Source organism: Perognathus longimembris, chromosome 6, assembly GCF_023159225.1.
Source record: "Perognathus longimembris pacificus isolate PPM17 chromosome 6, ASM2315922v1, whole genome shotgun sequence".
Lineage (NCBI taxonomy): Eukaryota > Metazoa > Chordata > Mammalia > Rodentia > Heteromyidae > Perognathus > Perognathus longimembris.
Window position 1 is genome coordinate 33,798,710 of NC_063166.1, and position 24,852 is coordinate 33,823,561.

The window sequence follows — 24,852 nt, forward strand, 5'->3', positions numbered from 1 at the left end:
CTAGGAATGGTTCACAGTGCCAGGTGCACTGGGTGAGACCCAGGGAAGCTGATAGGTCTAGGGTGGTTGTGGCATCAACACTGGGAGTCTACCACAAAGTTTATGAGACTGAAAGTCTAGAAGGTTTTGCAAGAAATGCCAAAGGAACTGGACTGGTGCCTTGATTCTCCTGGGAATGACCCCACGTTATATAAGAGTGGGGCTTCCCTCCTCCTGGTCTTGGCTGTTCCTCCTAAGCACACAGCCTTCCTTGACCTCTGTCCCCATCTGCTCTCTCCATCCATTTGCAGACATGATTGGATCTAATAACATGGATCTAGATTTCATTCAGACTGTCGTGTATATTTGTAATGATTCAGAGAAAGACCCTTCTACCTATTTTCACATAGAGCAAAGTGACTCTCAAATTAATTCCTCCTTAAACAATCTTACGATGTCCTTGTGCAGTACTTTTAATCTGTTGGTTTTATTCTGTACAAATACACTTTTGCTACCTTAATCACATATTAGGCCTCATACTAAGTCTTGAAAGAACATAAATTATTTTTGAAGAAAGGTTTCTCATTCAGTGGAGTATGAAAAAATCTCTTTGTTTTTATTCCTAAGCACATTTTTTATTCCAATTTTGATGCAACGTTACAAAGATGAGAGTTACGGTTAGGGATGTGGCTCAGTTGTAGTGTACATTCTTACCATGTACAAGACCCTGTTTCCCAACCCCAGCATGATTTTTAAGTAGTAATATGGTGGAAATGTAACTGAAACTAGTCTCTGCAATTTTCCATGAAGTTATAATGCCCAGAGACCAAGCTACCTCAGAGCCCAAGAAAGCAAAAGAAACAGTAAGAAACTCAACTCACAAGCCTGTAGTATTTACTGAGAACAAAGAACCATCTATGAAGCTGGCCACTGTTGGCTCATGTCTATCATCCTAGCTACTCATGAAGGTGAGAGTTGAGAATTACAGTTCAAAGCTAGACAGAGGAAGACAAATCTTCAAGACTCTCAACTCCAATCAAATAGCAAAAAAGTTGGAGGTGGAGGTGTGGCTTAAGTGGTAGAAGTGCCACTGTGAGCAAAAAAGCCAAGTGAAAATGCAAAACCCTGAGTTCAATTCCAATATCAGTATAAGTGCACTGCATTCACACTCATGAACACAAACACAGTCACACACCTGTCTAAGAGGTGTATTATCATTGACCTCATTCTGTAAGTGGTAGGGATGATGAGCAGTTATCTCAAGAAGAGGTCACTATGTTAAAGTTTAATATATTTCAACCCCTAGCTGTGATATAAGATCATCTTGTCAGTTGCCAGGTGAGGGTGTCTTGATTTGAGCAAGTGGGCATTAAAAGGCTGTGGGCCGAAGGTAACCCGGTGGCTCGCCCACAGCTGAGCTAACCACATTCCTCATCGGAACCCCTGGGAGGCTGACGCAGGACTCCCAAGCCCCACTCACGCAGCTTTTGATTCAGGGGTTCTTGGAGACCCAGGTGGTGCTTATTCCCAGTGCATCTTCTCCTTGGTAAGTAAATAATAAATAGCACCATCTCCTAACTGGCTTACAGTCGAGGTCACTCATCTGATATGCGTGGCAAAGCCCAGCAGCCGCCACTGCTCCTTTCTACTTGACCCTGGGAGCCTGGGACTTCAGTGTCGACCAAAAGCTGTGGGACTCGGCCGCAGCCGGCCATATGCATTCCTGTTTACAGACTGGGCCAGCAGGCACCTGGCAGGAGAAGCTCAATGGCAAGAACATCTCACAGGCTGTTCCCTTACGAGGCACACACATGGATTTTAATTAAACACCTGCTGTCTTGCTGACAAGGGCAAACCAAGGAATTTCCATGATGCCCAGCCTGCTGGCAACCCACGGCGGCACCACCTCCTCCCACGTTGGCGAGGAGCTCCATGTCCAGACCGCTCCGGGGGTGAGGGTGAGCCTGCCTTCCAGGGTGTGCTGCCACTCACAGGGCCCCTCACCCCAGCTTATCAGACTGGCCAGGAGACACTTTCTGTGTTTTGTCTGTCTGGGAAATCTAATGGAAACAACTATTATTAGATGTATTTATTTTATCAAGGAAAAATGTGCTCTTAAAATGTTCAAGAAAAGATTGTCTGGTTCTCAAGGAACAGCCTGTGTAACCAGGAGAATACACACACATACACACACACACACACACTATACATGCACACATACTTAATACATAGTGTGTGGGTGTGCTACACATCAATAGATGTGTATTACTTAAGTAGGCATATGTTCATAACTGCAACAATGTACGTTACCTTTGTTTTTCTATCAATAGCTGTTTGAAAGTCAAATTTAATCCTCAGGTTTCAGGAAGTGATGAATATCTTTTTGCTTTGCAAACTTTAATGTACACCCAAAAAATCCAGGGATCTTGTTGAAATACTCATTCCTCACCAAGTGCTGTGGCTTACTCCTATAATCCCAACTACCAGGAGGCTGAGATCTAAGGATCACAATTCAAAGCCAGCCTGGGCAGAAAATTCCATGAAATTCTTATCTCCAGTAAGCCAGCAAAGAATCTACAGAGGAGATGTGGCTCAAATGGCATAATGTCAGCTTTGAGTGAAAGAGCTAAGCAAGAGGGTGAATGAAGCCCAGCATTCAAGTCCCAATACCAACACATACACACACACACATACACACAATCACACACAATCACCACCACAACTAACACCAGTAACAACAACAACACACTCATTCCTATCCAGCATCCAGAAGGCTGGGGTAGGGACTAAGGTCGTGCATTCTTTTTTTTTTTTTTTTTTTTTTTTTTTTTTTGGCCAGTCCTGGGCCTTGGACTCAGGGCCTGAGCACTGTCCCTGGCTTCTTCCCGCTCAAGGCTAGCACTCTGCCACTTGAGCCACAGTGCCGCTTCTGGCCATTTTTCTGTATATGTGGTGCTGGGGAATCGAACCTAGGGCCTCGTGTATCCGAGGCAGGCACTCTTGCCACTAGGCTATATCCCCAGCCCAGGTCGTGCATTCTTAACAAGCCCCTAGGTCATGCTGAGGCTACCCTGACAGGCATGGCTGCTATCTGAGTAAGGATGCTAGTTTGTGGTGAATGACAAGTTTTACACCATATATAAATAGCACTGTCAAAGACGAGAGATTTGGATATACAAACAAAACTAGCTAAATTAAGTTAATCTTACTACAATGTCCCTAATTTGGTGCCTAACAGGGTGTGATGGGGTGCATAGGAAAGCACAAATTTAATGTGTCTAAGAATCTGAGCCCAGGTACCTGGAAAACATGGTAACATCTACCCACAAAAGGAATTATGTAGGTGTGAAAAGACATGAAATGTCAGATTTCAGAACTTGAGTAATGCTTTATAGCTCTCACTATAAGCAATGTTAACTGTATTGCAGCCATTTCAGAATAAAAATTAAGGAAAGTCTTAACTTAGGAGAATCAGAATGCCTTATTCTTCAAAAAGGACAGAAAGCACCAGGCCTACAGATATTTTTCTTATGACTGACACTAACATCTGAGGGGAGGGCAACTAAAGAAAGATGGGATGTGTCAGACCACAATGACCTCTCAAAGTCAATCTGACAAGTCTAGAAATGACTACAATTCTACTCAACTATGTTCTCTTGGAAGTTCTGTGGGAGAAATATGCAAACTCGGTATTATTCCAAAAATTCTTCTATGTATTCTACTGATTAATTTTTAGGCTTATTTATTATTTGAAATAAGTATTCTGATCATGATTCTCATGTCTAAGACTTCAACTATGAAATTATTTCTAACATATAGTAACAACTAGTACACACATCAAAATAGACATATCTCACCTGAAGGTTACAAAAAACAATACAGGAAATAATTCCCATGGAGAGAAAGCTCCAGCTTTTCAGGAATAGAGGAGTTGTCTTCATTTGTACACTCTTTCTCTCTATGTCATGCTTGAACCAGCTTTTATTACCTGACTCCTAAAGTATATTGAATAGTAGAAATCCAATAAAAACAATGGTAAGTCTCTGCTTTGCTTCATTCACATTTGGTGACACCTAGGCTGCTAGGTTCTTATTGTGCACAAAATATAGAATTCCACCATCAAACCTCTGCTTAATACTTGTGATTTTCCAAGGCAAGTTTACATCTATGATATTGAAACTAGTTCATTCTGGCCTCAGTGGAATTTCTTTCTCTCTTTCTTCCGGGTTTCTGATGCTAACTCACCTGTACATATCGTATCCTTAGATGATAGGGCATAGGGAGCACTTACATATTTTGCTCTCACTCCAGTGACAAATAAAGAAGAGATGCAAGAGACATTTCAAGGAGTCACATTTATAATTTGGTGTCTAACAGGGTGTAATGGGGTGCATAGGAAAGCACAGATTTAATGTGTCTAAGACTCTGAGCCCAAGTACCTGGAAAACATCTTAAATCTACCCACAAAAGGAATTAGGTAGGTATGAAAAGACATGAAAGGAGAAATGTTCTTCAAGAAAGTAAATGTGTAGAACTCTAAGCAGAAGAAAGTCAGACCACAGAAAAGATGCCCAGAATTGGATAGTTTTACGTTGCCATTAGTAACAAAAGTCAGTTGAGAGCCAGGCAGGAGATTTGAAGCCAGTCCATGCAGAAAAGTCTTAACCCACCAAAAATCCAAAAGCAGAGCTGTGGCTCAAATGGTAGAGCACTAGCCTTGAGCATAAAAGCTCAGGGACAGCACTTGGGCCCTAAATTCAAGCCCCAGGATTGTTATAACTTTAAAAAAAAAAAAAGAAAGAAAGAAGTTCAGGCTATAGCTTCTGATTATTAAGCAAAACTTGAGTAGGGAAACCTTCAAAACACCAAGAAATATTATATAAAGATGAGCAGATACTATAAAATATGTATCAGCTACCTTACTAAGCTATATTTAGTGAAATGTAAAATCTCTTATAGTCAAGATTTAATCTAAGTAATCAAGTACTGAGCATGAACTCATTACTTCACAGAATGAAAAAGAAAAAAAGCATTTAGAGCATGATAAACAACAGCATTTAGTTGCTAACCTTTAATTACATATATTTGAGGAATTACTTCCAATGTTCTCTTTCCAAGTCATCTCCACAGCTAAGATTGTCTGACGGTGATTTTAACAACTCTAAAGTTTTGCCTTGCCTTTGGCATAAGACTATGCACATGGCTCTGTGGTTTTGAATGAAAACAGATACATAGATAGGTAGAGAGACAGAGAAAGGAGAAAAAAGAGAGGAGAGTAAAGAGAGAGCGGATACATGGGAGAGGGGAGAGAGAGAGAGAGAGAGAGAGAGAGAGAGAGAGAGAGAGAGAGAGAGAGAGATTTTGAAAAATGCAAATCATTGTGTGGTGGTACTACTAGCTTTTACAACTTGTTGCCACTAGATGTCGCTGTTAATCAGCACTTGCAGAGAAGAACCTTTAATGGCAGAGACTGGACATTTTAAATCTATCCACTCATATTTGGAAATCAAGCAAACAATCAAAACAAACATGGAATTAGAAGCATACTTCTGATTACATGAGGTTAAAACAAACTGTTCTTTCAAAAGCCATTAATGGTAACAGCTTGTTTTCAAATGCTTTCAGATTTCTTTCAATTTTTAAAAATCACTTAGATGGATACATATCATCATACATTTGTTGAGTCCCACAGAATGTACAACACTAAGCATGAACTTTCATGTAAAAATTGATACGTCAATGTAGATTTCTGTGTACTGGTGGCTCATACTTCTAATCCTAGCTACTCAGGAGGCTGACATCTGAGGATTGCAGTTAGAAACTTGCCTGTGCAGGAAGATCTGTGAGACTCTTATCTCCAATGAACTACCCAAAGAGCTAGAAACAGCTGTACCTAACTGGTAGAGCACTAGTTTTGAGAAAAAGCTTATGGATAGTACCCAGGCCCTGAGTTCAAGCCCTAGAACTAGCACAGAAAAAAAATGTTTTTTAACTGCAGTTTTGTGTAAAGCATGCACTTCACATGTGAAGGCCTAGCTTCCATCTTCAACAGCAGAGAGGGGTATGTATTATTATGATGCTGCTTCGATGTGTTCATTCTAGGAGGTTGAAAGTAAATGACACCTAACAGTTGTCATAATCATTGTTTTCAATTTCTAAATAACTAGGGCTTGCCAAGTGATCTAAAGATACCTCTTAACAAAACATCTATTCTTTTCTCTTTTTTTTTTGGTCATGGGCTTAAATTCAGAGCATGAGCCTAAGCTCTTTTGTCCAAGGCTAGCATTCTACCACTTTGAGACCACAATTCTACTTCCAGTTTGCTAATGATTAATTGAAGAAAAGAGTCTCACAGACGTCCCAGCCCTGGATGGCTTTGAAACTTGATCCTCAGATCTCAGCCTCCTGAGTGGCTAGAATTACAGGCATGAGCCACCAACGCCTGGCCAAATATCTATTCTTCATGGAAAAGAATTGTTCCCATAGAATTTATATCCTATGCTTACCATTTAGAGTCAATCTCTTTTTGAGCCACCAGTGACATTAATCAGTGAAATTGCTGTATCTGTGAGTGTCCCATATTTACCTTTCAAACCACTCATCGTAGGGCTGGGGATATGGCCTAGTGGCAAGAGTGCTTGCCTTGTATAAATGAAGCCCTGGGTTCAATTCCCCAGCACCACATGTACAGAAAATGGCCAAAAGTGGCACTGTGGCTCAGGGGCTGGGAATAGGGACTAGTGGTAAAGTGCTCGCCTCATATACATGAAGCCCTGGGTTCGATTCCTCAGCACCACATATATAGAAAAAAACCAGAATTGGCACTGTGGCTCAAGAGGTAGAGTACTAGCCTTGAGCAAAAAGAAGCCAGAGACAGTGCTCAGGCCCTGAGTCTACACCCCAGGACTGGCAACAAAAACAAAACAAATAAACAAAATCAAACCACTCATCATTTGGTAACTATTATTTGTAGCTAAGCACAACCAACTTAGTATGTTTCAAGCAGTAGTAATGTTGAGTAAATTAATATGGAACCTAGATATAAAGATTTAAATGAATACTTATAAGTGATTTAAATGAGCAACATATGCTGACTAAATATACTTATGAATTAAAATCTTGCCTTAATAGTTCATATTTATACCTACACCTTACCTTAATTTCATTTGTATAAGCCTTAAGATCTGTAAAAAGTGTAGGAATGGGTCTAAGTTGCATTCTTGTTCACTACTCACATTCAGAATGCAGATACTGGAAGCTAACAGTTAACTAGTGTAGTCACACCACAAGTTCACACATTCCTGGCTTCAAGCCTAGAGAGGTAAGCCCCCTGGTTAAGTAGGTAGGGATAGAAAATGGCAGGTGTAACATGTGACATACAATATATGCCTCATCATGAGGCATCTTCTTCCCATAATGCCCTGGTTCCCTTTCACCGCCCCCCGCCCCCCCCCCAAAAAAAACTGGGGCAGTACCTATACAAGCCATCAGACAATCAGCACTAAGCCAGGACGGAAGGTATGAGACAACTCCTGACTACAATTACCACCCTCCAAGAGGACTCCATTACACTTGCAGCCCTGGGGCCCCTCTCTGCAGTGTCTAATACTGTCGCTTTCAAATAAACTTGCCTGCCTCCTCTTCCTCTTCCTCCTCCTCTTTATTTTTGCTGGTCCTGAGGCATGAACTCTGGGCCTGGGTGCTATCTGGGAGCTTTTGTGAACTGCTACTTGAGCCACAGCTCCATTTCTGGCTTTTTGTGGATAATTGAAGATGAGTCTCATGGACTTTTCTGCCTGGACTGGCTTTAAACTGCAGTCCTCAGATCTCAGCCTTCTGAGTAGCTAAGATTATAGCATGAGCCACAGTTGCCCAGCAATGCCTGTCTTTTAATTCTGTAGTTGGTAAAGAAACAAATCTTACCCCTAGGTGGCATCCGCCACCTTATAATCCTGACACTTGGACCACTGTCAAGATCATTAACCCTGTACCTACCATAGCCTGAGTCTTCTAACGAGACTCCCAGCTGATCAGACTCCCAAGTTCCCTGTTCAGTCCATCAAGGAACTGCTGGAGAGCCATCATTCCTTAGAAGAGCCATGGCAATTAAAGAGCAATGATATACATATAAAGCTAGAAAGGGATAGAGCTCAGGTATGAGGCCCAGGCCTGGCTTATGGTTTATCATCCTGAGAGAGAGGCTGATATGCAGGACAGACTAACTAATAACCAGATCCAACTGTTCTGCCCTGTGTGGGAAATGGCCTTTGAGAGAGACCAACAGAGACCCTGATGATGAATTGTCAGTCCCCTCTATGAAGAAGCCTAGTCTAGCCAAACAAAACTCAAGAAAGGCACTATGAGAGTTGTATGAAAGAAAATTGATTTTCAGAAAAGATAACCCCTCATTTTAGTGATATTAATCAAGTCCATTTTTATCTCTTAGACTTCAAGTTTCCCTTTCACAGAAATGATGAGACAAAGGACAAAGGGTAAACCAAAGCAACAGTGATACTCACAAGATACTATGTTGGTAAGGAACTTTACAACCTGAGGGGAGGGGAGCCCAGGGGAGAGGGAAAGCAGGAGAAAATGAAGAAGGGAGTAACTCTGAAATGTACTCATTTCCTTACTTAGTAACTGTAACCCCTCTGTACACCACCTTTACAATAAAATAAAATAAGTAAGCTCCCCTTTCAAAGATTTGAAAAGCTGATCTCCATGAGCCAGTGTGGGTATGGTTCTGGGGATAAAATCCAGGGCCTTGAGCATGCAGGCATGTGTGTAACAACTGAGATGCACCTACAGTTTCAAATTCCCTGATCTTTGAGTCATAATCTACATGCCACTATGCAGGCATTTAGTGTACCATTCATTATAGAAATGCCACCACCGCCCACATATATTAGAATCCCCAAATTATAAAAGCCTTTGCAATGGATTATACTACAGACTTATATAGGCATCCACATGAGCATGTATCTTTCTAACACTGCTTAAAAACACAAAATGTTTCTTTTCCCTATTAAAAGTTATAAATTAGCTGGACAACAGTGGCTCATACCTCTAATCCTAGCTACTCAGGAGGCTGAGATCTAAGGATAGTAGCTTGAAGTCAGCCTAGTCAAGAGAGTCTGTGAGACTCATCTCCAATTAACTATCACAAAGCCAGAAGTGGAGCTGTGGCTCATATGATAGGGTACTAGCCTGCTCAGAAACATTGCCTAGGTCCCAAGTTCAAGCCCCAGGACTGGCCCCCACAAAAAGGTATGAATGCAATTGAATGAATCATTAAAATGAATACAAAATACAAGGATGTACTACACATACAGAGGCTGTCTTTGTATGTACGCAAACTTTTAAGACCTGAAGATATTAAAACACATAATAGAACAATGTAGTGATAATAATCACAACTATAATGCCTTTTATATTTTACAAATCACTCCACATATACACAGTATTTTACTCAATCCTAAGAGCAAGGCTGGGTGACAAGTGCAGCAGCAGAAGCAAACAGGCACACACTGCTTTGCAAATAATTTAAAGAGCTCCCCAAAGGCAGAAGGGTGGGGATTGAAAATTGCAGCTGAAACCCAATGTTCTGTGTTCTAAAGGATGTCTAAGTGTGACGTATGGTTGGGTATGGTAAGGGAAATCTAGACCAAGGCTCACCTCAATCTAGGTTTAGGACCCAGAGTGAATTCAAAACCCAGCTCCACCTTTCACTGCATGCAGACCTTGGGAAGGTTAATTAACTCTCTGGGTATTTGCAGAGAGAACAGTATAAACTTCTCAGGTATAGCAGGGAGGGCCCTGATTTCTCCCACCAAGCTTTCCCAGCTAAATGCAAGCTGCTATTCAAAAATATGGTTTTCAGCTCAATGGTAGTACACTAGTCTTGAGTACAAAAGCTCAGAATCAGTGCCCAGACCCCGAGTTAAAGCCCCACGACTGACAAAAAAAAAAAATGGTTTTCACAAATGACCATATTCATCAACTGCTTACTCTTCCCTGAAGCTTTTCTGCAACCCTTCTCCTATCCCCACTCTGTATGAGCAGTGGGCTTGAACTTGACCCATATATGAACTTCCTGAGGCAAATGAAGAACATCTCCACCACCTTTTGCAAGCCCAGGGCACACAAGCCAAACACAGGAGCAGATCTTCCTGTCAAGTGCAAATGCCAAGTGCTTAGCGCAAAGAACCAGCAAGACCCAAACCCAGGCAGAAATTCTGAAGCAGTAAGCAACAGCTGACTGCCCCTGTGCCAACCTGCCCTTTTTGTCTATAGAAGCTTTGCTCCTCAACTCCTCGGGAAGTAATCTGGGACCCTAAAGCATCCTGTGTCTCTCTTAGGCTGGAGCTCAGCTCCCAGAAAAATATTGTGTGGATGTTACTGTTTGCTTTTTCACGATTTCCAACTCAAATTGAGCTTTCAGTCCCTCAGATGATAACTCCAAAATGAGAATTTGCAACTAGATTCTTTCAAGTGTAGAGTGAAGGGGCTTCACCCCAAAGGCAGTGCATCTGGCCTTCTCCCAGGATTCTCTAGCATTGCTGAGGGACCCCAACCAATGGGAACTGGCATTTATGCTTAGGTAACTAAAATTGCCAAACGGGTTGGTTACCCTGGACCAGTGGAGACAATGCTCAACAAATCAGCACCCCTTCAGCACTGGAGGAGAGGCACCAGTCTGACATCATCTGCTCACAGTGGCCAGCTTGGCAGCCATCTTTGTGGGGCTTCCTGTCTATTTCACATAGCCCAGGTCCTATGTCTAGTCCTAGGAGCTAGTTCCCAAGACAAGGATTCACACACATGCCCTGGTCTCAGGCTCTGCTTTGCAGTGGGAACCCAGAAGTGACATTATTATAGAGACCCAACACTGGACACATTAAAATTCTTCAGTGAATTATGCTAATTGCAAGGTTTTAGAACATACCTCTCCTATTATCTATCAAGTTTTTTTCTGTTCTCTAAGAAAAGACTTGGCTGTTGCTTGCTTATCACTATTTCCTGATCTTGGCTGTTGTTACCACACAATGAGCAGAAACTGAGAAATAGAGGGAAAGTGACAAATGTAACAAGGTAAAGACCTGAAAATAGTTTCCAGGTGTACGTAGGATGATTTAGGACCATCTCATGGAGAGAGATCTTAGATCATTTGAAGTCACACACTAACAATTCATTTTTTTAAATTATGTTGTGAATGTACTATTGCATACATTAGAAAAACCAATCATTAGTACATCAAAACCATGATTTGCTCTATTTTTGCTTTGGCTAAATATGCTTTAAATGATTTAATATGTTTAGAAAAATATGAAAATACAAGCATTCCTAGGTTTCCTTGGAAGACTTATTTTAGACTCTTTCCAAGTCCTTTACATAAAATGGATACACGTGCATATAACCTGGATAATCATCTCTAGATAACTTAAATGCATTATGAATGTGTTTTATTCTTAGTTATTCTGAACTGCTTAGGGAATAATGACAGCTGTTCAGTACAAACATGGTTTTTCTCACACAGTTTCAAACCATGGTTGGTTGGATCTGTAAGATGTGCAGCCCATGGATACAGAGGACCAAATGAAGAAGAAAAATCATGAAGATAGCCTGAGAAAAACCATAAAACTATCATTGTTTTAATTATTCTGATAAGAGCAAACAACATAAACATAAAAATGACTCATCCAGGCATTTTGGACCAGGACACCCAAAACATTACATCCTGGATTCCATCATTCTATGTACTGAATAGAATCACAAACAAATATTCTGAATAGGATTCTCTGACATCTCAACAAAAGAGGATCCCTAAAATTGCTGGGAAAACTTTCTACAACAATAGGTGGCCTATATTTTCAATAACCACTAGCAATAGGAAAAGTAAGATATGATATGCTGGGAAAATCTAACCTAAGAGGTATTTTTACAATAAAAAGAAAACTGCCAAAAAAAGAGCCTTTAAAAAGATATAGCCACAATACTGTAAATACACACTGGGATTTTTATTGGGAAACACCAGAGGTCTACATTCTTACAGCTTCAGTGAATAAAACAAATTTTCCTCCATGAACCATGCACATCCTCATAGTATTTCACACAAAAGAAATATAAGTATCCTCATATTTCCCACAGGAAATACACTAAGCAATCAAAAGTGATTGATACTTAAGACAACAGTGACATTTGAGGATGGTAGATTTAACTGTGTTCATGCTTAAATGCTTTTATTCTTGCCTTCTCTCACTGATATTTCTCTATATCTTCCACTAATTAACCAAGACTCAGTAATGCTTCAGAATAGGAATTTAGTGATGGGGCCTTGGGGAAGCTGTGTCCTCCCCACACCAAGAGGTAAAGTTGGTGGTTTCTCATGGAATAAGACATAAATAAGGCATGTGTGCCTAGGTGTAGGGGTATGTTGTCCACCCTCAAAAATGCTACAATGTAAATCATGCATTGTACATGTGGCAGCAGCACCCCAAGGGAGTGAACATTCATTCTTTGGGAAGAAGAATTAAGAATATTTTACTGTTCTGTGCATAAAAGGCCCATATGTATACAATGTACAATAGGTACACAGTGTATCTGTGGTATTAAAATTTCATGGGTGTGTAACTCAGCTGTAGAGCACTCATCAAGCAAGTGCAAAGCCCTGAGTTTGATAACCAGCTCCAAAAGAGAATGTTTTAAATAAATAAAACTTCATGGGGGTTAAAAGGGAAAGACCCAAAAGTTGCTAGGAGGTAAATGAAAGGGAAAAAATATTGAAAAACCCTACCACCTTCAGGTAGGAAGAGATTTAGGCTGTTGTCTGTAGTATTTTCTAAACTGTCTTAAACCATTTAAAAATATAATTCATTTTGTAATAGTTAATAAAAGAATTCAGTATATAGAAAGAGATGTTTTCCAAGTTACGAATACCTTCTCTTAGAATACATTTAAATAGTTAAAAGCAGTATTATTTCTCTTGGATTAGAAATCTACTATTTTGTCTATCAAGTTCCATTCTGGGAATGGTTGCAGTACCATAGGAAAAGTAGTGTAGACAAAGAGATTCTACTGTGTTATATCAATAAATGATCAGGACAAAGCATGGAACACTGCGCTCAGAGAGCTCATAGCTCTCCTGGCACGTTTCCAATAGAGTTCCTAAGAAGAGGAAAGAGTTTGGCTCTTGTTTTATCTTTCCGTAACTACAGTATATAAGAAAAAAGAGGAAAAACTCAGGTTGGCATTGTTTTTAGCTCTCACATAGCCAAAAAAAAATCTTTAATATATATCAAGCATAGCTAGCTGTAGTTCCGCAATTTGATAGTTCCGCAAAGTTGATGCAATTGCTAGAAATATTCAAAGGTGCCACCTGCCTCTATTCTTATCCCAGCCCCTCCTAAGTCCGTAGTCCTGGCAAGGACTCAACAGAGCCTGCATGCCATTGCCTTTGGCAAGCACCACTCCCAGGCTGGAATCATTCAAACAGAACTGCAAAATGAATCAGTCTGGGTTAAAAGGGATTTCACTACCTGGGCATCGCCAAGGGCAGGCGCCTGCTGGTGGCCTCCCCGTTTCAGCACCGATCGCAACAGGCGCCAGAGAACTGAAGATGACAGAAGACACACGCTACCTACAATCCAGACGTCTTTTCTTCTAAGTGTTGAGTCCATTTTCTAGGAGCAGATGTGACGCCCTGGACTTAAAGGCACCCTCCCTGCCCTGGTTTAACCACCACCACTTCCCAAGCACTGCCGATCTGAGGAGTGGGCATTACGAATTGCAGACGTTTCCTGCTGAGTCCTGCAGTGGGTGTTTCAGGTTACACGACCGACAAATATTCTGCTTCTTTAAAAGGAAAAATATGATGGTCTTGTGTGACAGATCTTAAACAGGTGCAGGGACTAAGACCCGCTGGCCATAATTTACACCAGTGCGCATGCGTTTGATCCCAGTTCCAGGACTAGTAGCTGACTGTAACTGGAATCAGCTGCTAGGACTGGGACCCCCGCCAGCCAGGGAGCCTTCTCCTGCCCTTGCAGGGTAAGGAGTGAAGCACGGGGGTGGAGAAATGCAATTTTAAAAATCACAAAATCTCCACCCTCAGCCATGCTATTTTGAGACCTAAAAACAATTTCATTGCAGTTGGTCAGGAAATGCCATTTGCTACTAATTCCACCAACTGCAATTTTTAAAAAAAGATAGGAGCATGCTTTATTTCAACCCACTCTGTCCTGTTGATAAACGTTTTGTTTTGTTCGCGCTCTGAATCATTTGTACCGCGAATCTAAACATTCCAGAGATTGGCTATAAGATCTTGCCTATGTGATGACCATCCTTATCTTTCTACCCTGTAGTTGATTTATGGAAGAATTCAAATTTGATTTTGAAAAAGAATTATTCCTTACTAAGGAAGATACTTTCCCTCTTAGGCTAGGTTGATAGTTTTATGACCTTCATGTCAAACTCTAACACTAAAGAAATCTAACAGAGACAAATATAACCTTATTCTGGCCACAGAACACAAGCACAAACATAGGCTAACAATTGTGAGGCTATGGGCTGGGAATATTGCCTAGTGGTAGAGTGCTTGCCTTGTTTGTATACATGAAGCCCTGGGTTCGATTCCTATGTACCACATATAGAAAAAGCCAGAAGTGGTGCTGTGGCTCAAGTGGCAGAGTGCTAGCCTTGAGCGAAAAGAAGCCAGGGACAGTGCTCAGGCTCTGAGTACAAGCCCCAGGACAGGCAAAAAAAAAAAAAAAAAAAGTGAGGATATTTTCATTTTTAGTTTACCAGCAACTTATTTATGAAAATTTTGTTATGAAGCCATTTGGATTAACCAACAGTGTTAGTTTATCTGATTTCTCATTTATCTATAATTTGAATAGAAATACTTGGTGAATTTGAATAGAATTATTGACTTTTAACATGCAGACACAATATAAAACTTGTACCCAAGAAAGCACAAATAGCTTTATTTTAGCATTTTAGTCATGTGAGAGAGTACTGTATAGTGATATAAGAAGGCAGTTGATCCAAATGATACACATGACCAAAGGGAACAAATTGGCTAAACTTGAAAATGTTTTTAATGTATTTTTAATATACATAGGGGTTACCATTTCATAAGTCAGGAAATGAATATATTTCCTTTTGCACAATGTCATCCCTTCCAAAAAGGAAGACTTTTAAGCACAAATGAAGTGTTGAGTTCAGAAATAACAAAGAAGTCCTATAAGCATAGTTATGGACTTATGCTCTACCAGGACATATTTCAGCAGAAGGATCAACCACACTCTAGTGTTTCCCAGCTTCTATACCATGCCTTTTTGGTGGAGGACAGGATATTAGGGGTAGACATGAAAGTGGGAAAGCCAAGAGATAAAAAGCAGTCAGATTAGCTTGGGCATAAAAAAACAAGAGTATAGGGGCTGGGGATATGGCCTAGTGGCAAGAGTGTTTGCCTTGTATACATGAAGCCCTGGGTTCAATTCCCCAGCACCACATATACAGGAAATGGCCAGAAGTGGCGCTGTGGCTCAAGTGGCAGAGTGCTAGCCTTGAGCAAAAAGAAGCCAAGGACAGTGCTCAGGCCCTGAGTCCAAGCCCCAAGACTGCCAAAAAAAAAAAAAAAAACCAAACAAACAAGAGTATAGACTAGTAGAGTGCATAATATGCATGAACCCTGGGTTCCACCCCAAGCACCAAATAAATTTCAACCCTAACAGCATACCCTTGGCTCACACACAAGTGTGGAAAACTTAAGAAACTGAGATTTGAGGGTCCAAGTTCAAAGCCAGCCCAGGCAGAAAAGTCCAGGAGACTGATCTCCAATTAACTAACAAAAAGCCAGAAGCAGAGGTGTGGTTCAAGTAGTAGAGAGCAACCTTGAGCTGAAAAGCTAAGCAAGAGCACCCTTGCCTTAAATTCAAGCCCTATTATATGCACATAAATACAAAATTTTGTTGTATCAAAGTAATACTAGTTATAGTTTGAGAGTATTGAATAGTCTCACACAGAAGCTATTAAGCTCATCACTCAGGTATGTCAGATTAATTGTTTTTTTTTCCATTTTACCTATTTCAACACATACTATGAATGTTAAGATGTACTTTATAATGATATGTGGTCATCTGCTGGAAACTGGTTAATTCATGTTTATTTGACTTGGACTTTGTGTGTGTGTGTAATCTTTCTTTTCTTCTTTCTTTTTTTTTTTTTTTGTCAGTCATGGGGCTTGAACTCTGGACCTGGGTGCTATCTTTGAGCTCTTCAGTTCAAGGCTAGAGTTCTACCACTTTGAGCCATAGAGATGTTTCCATTTTCCTGGTAGTTAATTGGAGATAAGAGTCTCACATGGACTTTCCTGCCCAGGCTGGCTTTGAACCATGATTCTCAGATCTCAACTTCCTGAGTAGCTAGGATTACAGGCATGAGCCACCAGTACCCAGCTGTCTTTTCTTTTCCTTCTTATTTGTTTTTGGACCTGTCCTAGGGCTTGAACTCTGGAAACTGTCCTTGAGCTTCTTTGCTCAAGGCTAGCACTCTGCCACTTGAGCCACATCTCCACTTCTGGCTCTTTCTGATAGTTTAAGGGACTCACAGACTTTTCTGCCCAGACTGGCTTTGAACTTCAATCTTCAGCTCTCAGCCTTCTGAGAAGCTAGGATTACAGGCATGAGCTCGGCTTGTAAGTTCCTTTGAAGAGGTGCTAAGGAGCCCCTCATATAAAGTAGTCTTGGAGGTAAAGCCACAGAAATGGGTCAGGGTGGACAACTCCACAAAAATCACAGATATGGGGTACTGCTGGTGGTTTTAAGAATTTAATACTGTGTGGTTTTGAGCCAGGGTTGAGAAAGAGAGGACAACTATGGACCAAGGAGAGAAGACCACCAGTGCGTGAGGGAAAGAACCTCAGCTGATGCTTCTTCATTCTTGAAGGCAGGTCGTTAAGCACAGCGACTATCACTCCCTATCCAAGCTCCTTGCTGAGGACAGACCTATGCCTCCCTCCAAAGTTTATAATTTTATTTCATGGCATGGAAAAGGAAAAAAATGGAAACATTTCATCATGATGTAAGGAACTGAATAGTTTCTTTTAAGAGAAACTTACAATTCTACATTATATATAGAAATCAAATGATTTTTAAAAAAAAACATCTTTTGGAATACAACAGAATGAGAAAAGGCATTTAAAAACTGTCAAAAAGAAAAGGGAAAAAAGTAAAAGAATATATATATATATATATATATATATTTTTTTTTTTTGCCAGTCCTGGGGCTTGGACTCAGGGCCTGAGCACTGTCCCTGGCTTCTTTTTGCTCAAGGCTAGCACTCTGCCACTTGAGTCACAGCGCCACTTCTGGCCATTTTCTGTATATGTGGTGCTGGGGAATCGAACCCAGGGCTTCAAGTATACGAGGCAAGCGCTCTTGCCACTAGGCCATATCCCCAGCCCCAAGAATAAAATTTAATACAATTAATTTTCTAAGTTGGAAAAATATATAATACTTAATGTGACCAAAAAAAGCAGAGAAGAAAGCAAAAAATCAAGCCATTGGAAGAAAAATTAATAAATAGAAAACTCTAGTTGAGATCAGAAAAAGGAAAAAAGAATCTGAATTTTACCAGTTTTTAACAACCATACGCTGTTATATTTATTATTAATTGTTCTGTACTTGGGGCTTGGGAGCAGTCACTTCTAGCAAGAACTGTACTTTATGCTTCTAGAACAAAGCTTGGACGTCCCCAGAGTGGCTGAAGTGCAAAGAAAATTCCTTTCAGTGCCCTCTGAGAATGTTTCTACTATTAGCAGTGCTAATCTTCTCAGAGAGGGAAGGGATAAAAGAAAAAGAAGACTGAAGGGAGAAAGTTGACGAGAGTTTTTGTTGATTTGTTTTAAATAGTCCCTAGAGAGAAAATGAGTAGTATTGTAAAGATTTACTGCAGGCCCAGCAGAAGATGGAGACGTGTTAATCCTGCTCTGTCTACATACCTGAAGACATCTGAGCTGTTGGAATGGTTTTCTCACCCACCCACTGCCAGACCCACTGTCTGCCCTGCACCCACAGATTTTGGCTGCACAGAAAAGAGAAGAGCTCAGAGTCTTAGACACATGTAGCCTACCATTTGCCACATGGCCAGAGAGAGACAGGAAAATTTATTGCTGACACCTCTGAACCTTCTCCATTTACAAGTAAGAAACTGAATGGAACATATGGTACTTCTTATCATTCCTTCCCACCCTCCACACAGTGTCAAATGAAGCTAGGAGGCCTAGGTTACAAAAGACAGAGTGGGGGCTAGGGGCATGGCCCAAGTGGTAGAGAACCAGCCATGAGTAGGCAAAAGAGAGAGTAGACTTACTTTTTTGAGGGTGTTTGCAGATTCCATATTCTCAATCCTTCCCATGAACATGTCCTAAAAATATATAAATTCCAATATCATTGATTTCTGACATTGTAGAACAGTATGTAAACATGTAAATAATTCTTTCTAAAAATATCTATGGTCCAACTTACCATTACTCACTCTTTACCTACTTAAAAATATTATATCACAGAACTTGGAGAAAAATTGCACTTGAAAAATAATGAAACCCATATGAACCACTATAATTAATGATTTCAGAGTCATTCAAAGTTATACAAGAACGTTTTGTTTCTTGTGTCCTACAGAGATTCATGAACAGAAAATAAAATCCTTCTCTTGCTTTGTTTGTACTATTAAGGGCCCTAACAGAAAAGTCATACTTGTTTCACCTAAATGTTGCCTATGGAAATTCTGTTTTGTTCTCTATTAAATGAGGTATTAACTGAGCCAGATATGGTAGTATGTATGTGTAGTCTCAGCTACTGGGAAGACTAAAAAGGAAGATCTCTTGAATCAAAAGTTCAGTCCCAGCTTGAGCAGTACAGTAACACTTCATGGATATAGACAAGTGTGTGTGTGTGTGTGTGTGTGTGTGTGTGTGTGTGTGTATTCAATGGGAAAATACAGGTCTCAAACAAACCCAACTCTATCTGTATCTTCCCTTTAGCACATTTCATTATTCCTAACAAAATACTTATAGGAATTTTATACAAAACATCTCTGTGCGATGGTTTCTTGTGTTGCTGCAAACGCCCTTATACTACCTGAATAGTGGTTTTTGCAACAATAATTAGACAAAAAAAAATTAGTGAGCAAAGTCGGTGGGCTCTTACCTCAAAAATAAAATAGAAACAGAATGGCTGGAGATGGATCTTCAAGAGGTAGCTTACCAAAGCTACCCGAAAGCCTTGCCTGCCAGATTCAATCCCCAATTCCACAAATTTAAAAACAGCAAAAAAAAAACAAAAAACTATTGCATATACCAGAGCAAAGGCAAGGGCAAAAATGCCATTGGACTGGTGCTGAGCTTCAATAAATGATGCATGGGAATTGATTAAGGTGAGGTAAAAAAGTGACGATGCCACTGTTGCTGCTGGCTAACATTTAATAAAGTCTTATTGGGGCTGGGGATCAAACTCCAAGGTAGAGTATGTGTTTAGTATGCTCAAGAGTCTTGGTTTGATCTCTATCACCCTCCCTCTTAAAAAATGATGAAATGAACAAATGCTTTATATGATCTTAGATTTGAATCCAACTGACGAAACTAGTAACTTCATTTTGTATCTGAATTCTGTTTTGTGCAGGTTCTTGCTTAACCTTGCTTTGATCTCTTTCATATCCTGCTTGGGACACATCAACTCTTTCCTGAGAAACCACAGTACCCAGAAACTAGGACACCCTTTCTACCATCTCTCAGAGGGTCCAAGGACTACTTATTCCAATCCTCATTTCACAAAAAGCCAATGGTTTGTGTTGGTATTTTCAACATACCATGTGAAATTATGCCTTTTTCTTTTGTCTTTCTTCCCCATGGTTTTACCCTTGATGGCACTGTAAATGATTTTGGTGCCCTGGGTATTGTATTTACACTTATTGAAACTAGAGAAGGGAAGAGGAATATCAAAATGGAGAGACAAAGGATAAAAGACGAACCAATGCAACAGCAATACTTACAAAACTATATGCTATAAACCAACTGCACAACTCATGGGAAGGGGGGAGGGAATTGGGGAGAAGGTGGGAGAAAAATGAGGTAGGAGGTAATAAGTTAGATACGAAATGTACTCACCGTGTTACATATGAAACTGTAACCCCTCTGTACATCACTTTGACAATAAAGAAATAAACTAATTATTTTTTAAAGCCAATATTCCTGCAGGCCAGTGCTACTTATGGGGTCTGTTCTCTCCTGTCCTGGAAAGCTAGTAAGCCTTTGCATTCTTGTTTGCCACTCTGACTCTTGGTGAATTCTCTCACAACCTGGGCACCTGCTGAAGCCCCCAGGCCCAACATTGAGTGCCGTACTGAGTGCTTTGGACATGTCACCACATTTAATTTTCTCAGCAGCTGTCACTTCACTTTTCACATTAGGAAACCTCTTGGCTGCATTTAGCAACACTCTGAAGAACACAGAGCATGCAGCTAACATGGAGCTCAGGGCACTTGTTCTTCACAGTGAGGACACCAGGCTCCATAAGCATACCATCACAAGTCCTACGTGTTCCTTCTGTGGCCTTCACCATCAGTAACTACTCTTCATGAGCTCACAGTCTTCAGGAAATTAGATACCTGTTCTCTGTGTGTCTGCATGTGTGTGTGTGTGTGTGCCAGTACTAAGGCTTGAACTCAAGGCCCTGCACTCTCCTTTGGCTTTTTCTCTGAATGCTGGTGCTGTACCATTTAAGCCAAGCCTATAGTACTGGAAATGAGAAACTTATGCAGAACAATTGTACATGCTTTGAAGAGTGTTTCCACAAGCTCTACCTATTTATCTTTCTATCTATCTATCTATCTATCTATCTATCTATCTATCTATCTATCTATCTAACACATACCTATTTATAAATCACCTATTTATCTATCATTTGCCTATCTGGACAAGCACATTCAAAATTGATGTAATGGAGCATGGCAGTGCACATCTGAGGCCCCAGCTTGGTGTGTGTGTGTGTGTGTGTGTGTGTGTGTGTGTGTGTATGTATGTATGTATTTGGGGTTGTAGGAAGGAACCCAGAAAGTAAGCATACTTTGCCACAGAGCTACAATTCCAGACTCACAAGCTCACTTTATGATTCCTAAGTCATTAACCACAATGTAGACCAGCCTGCAGGAAAACCTCCTCCTCCTCCTCCTCCTCCTCCTTCTCCTCCTCTCCTCCTCCTCCTCCTTCTCCTCCTCCTCCTCCTCCTTCTTCTTCTCTTCCTCCCCTTCCTCCTCCTTCTTCGTCTTTGCTATCACTATTATTACTATTATTATCATTATTTTTATTATTATTATTATTATCATGATTATTTCTTGGCTGCTGATCTACCTAACTCATCCTTTCAGTCCTGTTTTTGGCTGATTATTTTTGAGATAGGGTCTTACCAACTTTTCTGCCCCCAGCTGTCCTTGAACCGAGGTCCCTATGTTCTGAGTCTCATGAGTGGCTAGGATTATCTCCCAAATATTAATCAAGTTGAATTTTGTTAAGATGAGTGAATTTTTTTGTCCCTTAATACCAGGTGTCAGTGGCTCACACCTGTAATCCTAGCTACTCAGGAGGCTGAGAGCAGAGGATCATGGTTAAAGGCCAGCCCAGACCAGAAAGTTTGTGAAACTCTTATCTCCAATTAACTACCAGAAAACTGAAAGTGGCTCTGTAGTTCATGTGGTAGAGTGCTAGCCTTGAACTTAAGAGCTTAGGGACAGCGTCCAGGCCCAGATTAAAAAAAAAAAGTAGGAAATTTTCTTATTTATAGCTTTCCTTAATTTCTACATACAAATGACAAAATAGAATTTGAAGTGAGTTAAATAAATGGCTCTACCTATAAGAAGAAATCAAATGAACATGTAATTACCCCATTCTCTTCTGATCTTGAATCTTGTTCATTAGAATTTCCTTCTAAAAAACATTTTACTTTTTCAACCTCTTCCATGCACTGAAAAAACGTCATTTTCTCCAGCTGATTGCTGCTGTAACACGAGCTTATTTCTTCCAACTTTTTCACTTTTAACATCTTGGTGGTGAGCGTGATTAAGCTGTTTGAAGTATGATTTTCATTTCCCTCTGTCTCCGATTCATAAATTAAGACACAGTCGTGACTTTTCAGTGCTCTGTTCTCCTGACTGTAAAGAAAGCACACACATCACTTAGCACCATACAAACTTCTTGGGGAAATATTTAGTAAGGATTTTGGATGTGGCTTCTATTTAAATTGGAGAGGCAACTCAAAATTAGAAAGAGAAATGCTTATATTTGTGTTGAGTTTCATTGGTGAATCTTTTCCTATAAAACTAAGTAGTAAGAAGCAATCTCAAGTGACTATATAACTCTCTCATTTTGTAAAACTATATATATGTATATAATTATATATAGTTATATAGTATCAGAGTAAAATACCTCACTATCCAAATGTTTCTTTGGCATATTTCAAGTTGATTGTATAGGGAAAACTGCAGGCCTCTGAAGGCAAAGGAACAGCTCTGAAAAGCTGTCCTTTTGTAAGAAAGAAACTTATATCCATCCACATGAGTACATAGCAAATGCAGGCAAGCATTTCTGTCTGGTATCTCCCCTTTTCTACTTGGGAAAGCTCTGTCCACAACAAAAAGAGATGAGTCTCCAACCTAGCCCTGAAGGAAATGATTATGAGTGAGATCATCTGGGAGAGACCATCTGAGCCTCAAGGAGGCCTTGGCTTGCTGTATACCTTCTCCTTCATCCTGACTCCAGAAGCCCAAATTTCTGTCCCTTCAAGCTCTATATAAGGGACAGACATGTTGCTCCTCTATGAAACTCTCATTCCCATTCCTCAGGCATGGAGTGAATTCTGTGGGTTTTTTCCTTATTATTTGTCCAGTGTCAATTTACTTCAGAGAGAACAGGGTAAATCCTTCAACTTCTCTACAATATCAAATAGCTGAATATCAAACACTGAATCTACAAAACATGAGGTTTAGATGGGATTTGCAATTTGTTCATTTTGTTCCTTCTAGGAGGATTTAGCAGGGAAGGAGTACTTTGTACTTCTCGTGGGTGTTTTGCCTCCCACTTGGGAGATATCGCCACCAATCCTGTCCCAGAGCTCTTTCTGCCTTCCTCCTTCCTTCCTTCTTCCCTCTCTCCGTCCTTCCTTCCTCCCTCTCTCCTTCCCTTCTCTCTCTTTTTTCTATCCTTTCTTTCTTTCTGTGCTGGGGATAGTACACAGGGACTCATATGTTCTAGGCGAACATTTTATCACTGAGGCACAGTGCACACGTACATGTACATGCACATGCGCGCGCACACACATACACACACACACACCATCTGCCTACATCTCAAGACTTTGATGCTTATTAAAAAGAAGTTATTTCCATATTTCCCTGTTATGTGGAGAATGTATCCAGATGTCTTTCTCTATTAATTGATGTCTACTAAGGAATTCTTGGGCTTTCTTTGAAATACTTCCCATACAAATTAAATAATGTGTATAATATATAATAATTCATATTTCTAGACATACAATTTCTCTCTGTTTCTGTATCTCTCTTCTCTCTCTCTCTCTCTCTCACACACACACACACACACACACACACACACACAGATCTCACCTGAATGTTAATGAGAGAAAGAGATAAGTAGATCTGAATTTCTATCCATGGCCTATGGCTAACTTTTGAGGCCCTCTGCTGGAAATTGTCTAAAAATCACTTCTTACAACTTTTTCTCTACTTGAAAACCATCTATAATTCTCTCCCCATGAGACTTTGTGTTACATTTTTATCAACTCATATAATAAAATAATAAAGTTTCAAAAGTTTTCAAATCCAGTGCCCTACAATATGTTATACCACCTAAAGAAATCATATTCAAACAAATAAAAATACAAATAGTATCAACCAGAACTCTATGTATTATAGACCATTGTTACCATTCTTGCAAACTTTCTTGAAAAAAATTGTTAAAATTTAAAAAAATTCAATTGTTCTAAGATAAACTATGATTGAGATACTAAAAGTCTAGTTAATGTAAGTGCATTGGGAAGCCACCTAAAACATTAACATATTAAAAACAAAAGCTTAGCTCCAAGATATAATTGCTTTGCAAAGGAATACTGAACCTTAAAGTCTACCTTATGTTTGGTACAACGTATTGTTTAAAACAACCTAGAGAGAAAGAGATTTGGTTGGTTACAAAAAAATCAAAAGATCATAATTACCGTTTATAGGAAGACATCATGGTGTTTGGACCACTCCAAGGGTAGAGTGAAAGTTTGGCAGACAAAAGGAATCTCTGTAGACTTCAAACTGTCAAAAGAACTCTCTGGTGAGAACCTTTTCTCTCTGTCAGTAGAAGACTTCTGAAAAGACAAGTGTCTACAGCAAGAGGAAGTATCCTCTCTCTCAAATTCCACTGTGAGCCTCTGTTTAAATGATGGCCCTTGATCTCATGTTGCTCAGCTGTTGCCTTCTTAGCCAGATGGGGAAGAATATTAATTTTAGACACTATGCATTTCAAGGCCAATGGCTCCATTTCAGAGGTCAGGTAAGGAGAGGACAAACTGGGAACACCAGATGAAATATCTCCACTGTTCCCTCTCACCAGTGTGGCATTTCCCTGGTAAATACAAAGCAGAGTCTGTTCCTGGCGATCATGTACCCCTTTCAGACTCATTTAAGTGCTTGCTCCCATCTGGGAAATTCTTGATGTGGGAAACCAACAGCTATATGCATACTCTTTATGGTAACCTTGAACATGTCCAACTGCTATAGCAAGTCTGACAATTTGTTTTCATTTTCTCAATCTTTGA

At 40.1% G+C, this 24,852-nt stretch overlaps 1 protein-coding gene across 2 annotated transcripts in view; it reads right to left on the reverse strand.

Moving 5' to 3' along the window:
- Positions 1 to 24,487, reverse strand: part of Mylk4 (myosin light chain kinase family member 4) — an 87,070-nt gene extending 62,583 nt beyond the window's left edge. Inside the window, exons 1-3 of one of the 2 annotated variants that reach the window (XM_048348514.1) lie at positions 24,262 to 24,487; positions 21,919 to 22,186; positions 18,353 to 18,406 (exon numbers count right to left, since the gene is read on the reverse strand). In XM_048348514.1, the coding sequence (XP_048204471.1) occupies positions 18,353 to 18,406; positions 21,919 to 22,186; positions 24,262 to 24,281 (342 nt within the window). In that variant the 5' untranslated portion in view covers positions 24,282 to 24,487. The remainder of the gene's footprint in view (positions 1 to 18,352; positions 18,407 to 21,918; positions 22,187 to 24,261) is intronic. The other variant, XM_048348515.1, reaches the window with a different exon arrangement.
- Positions 24,488 to 24,852: the final 365 nt, after the last annotated feature.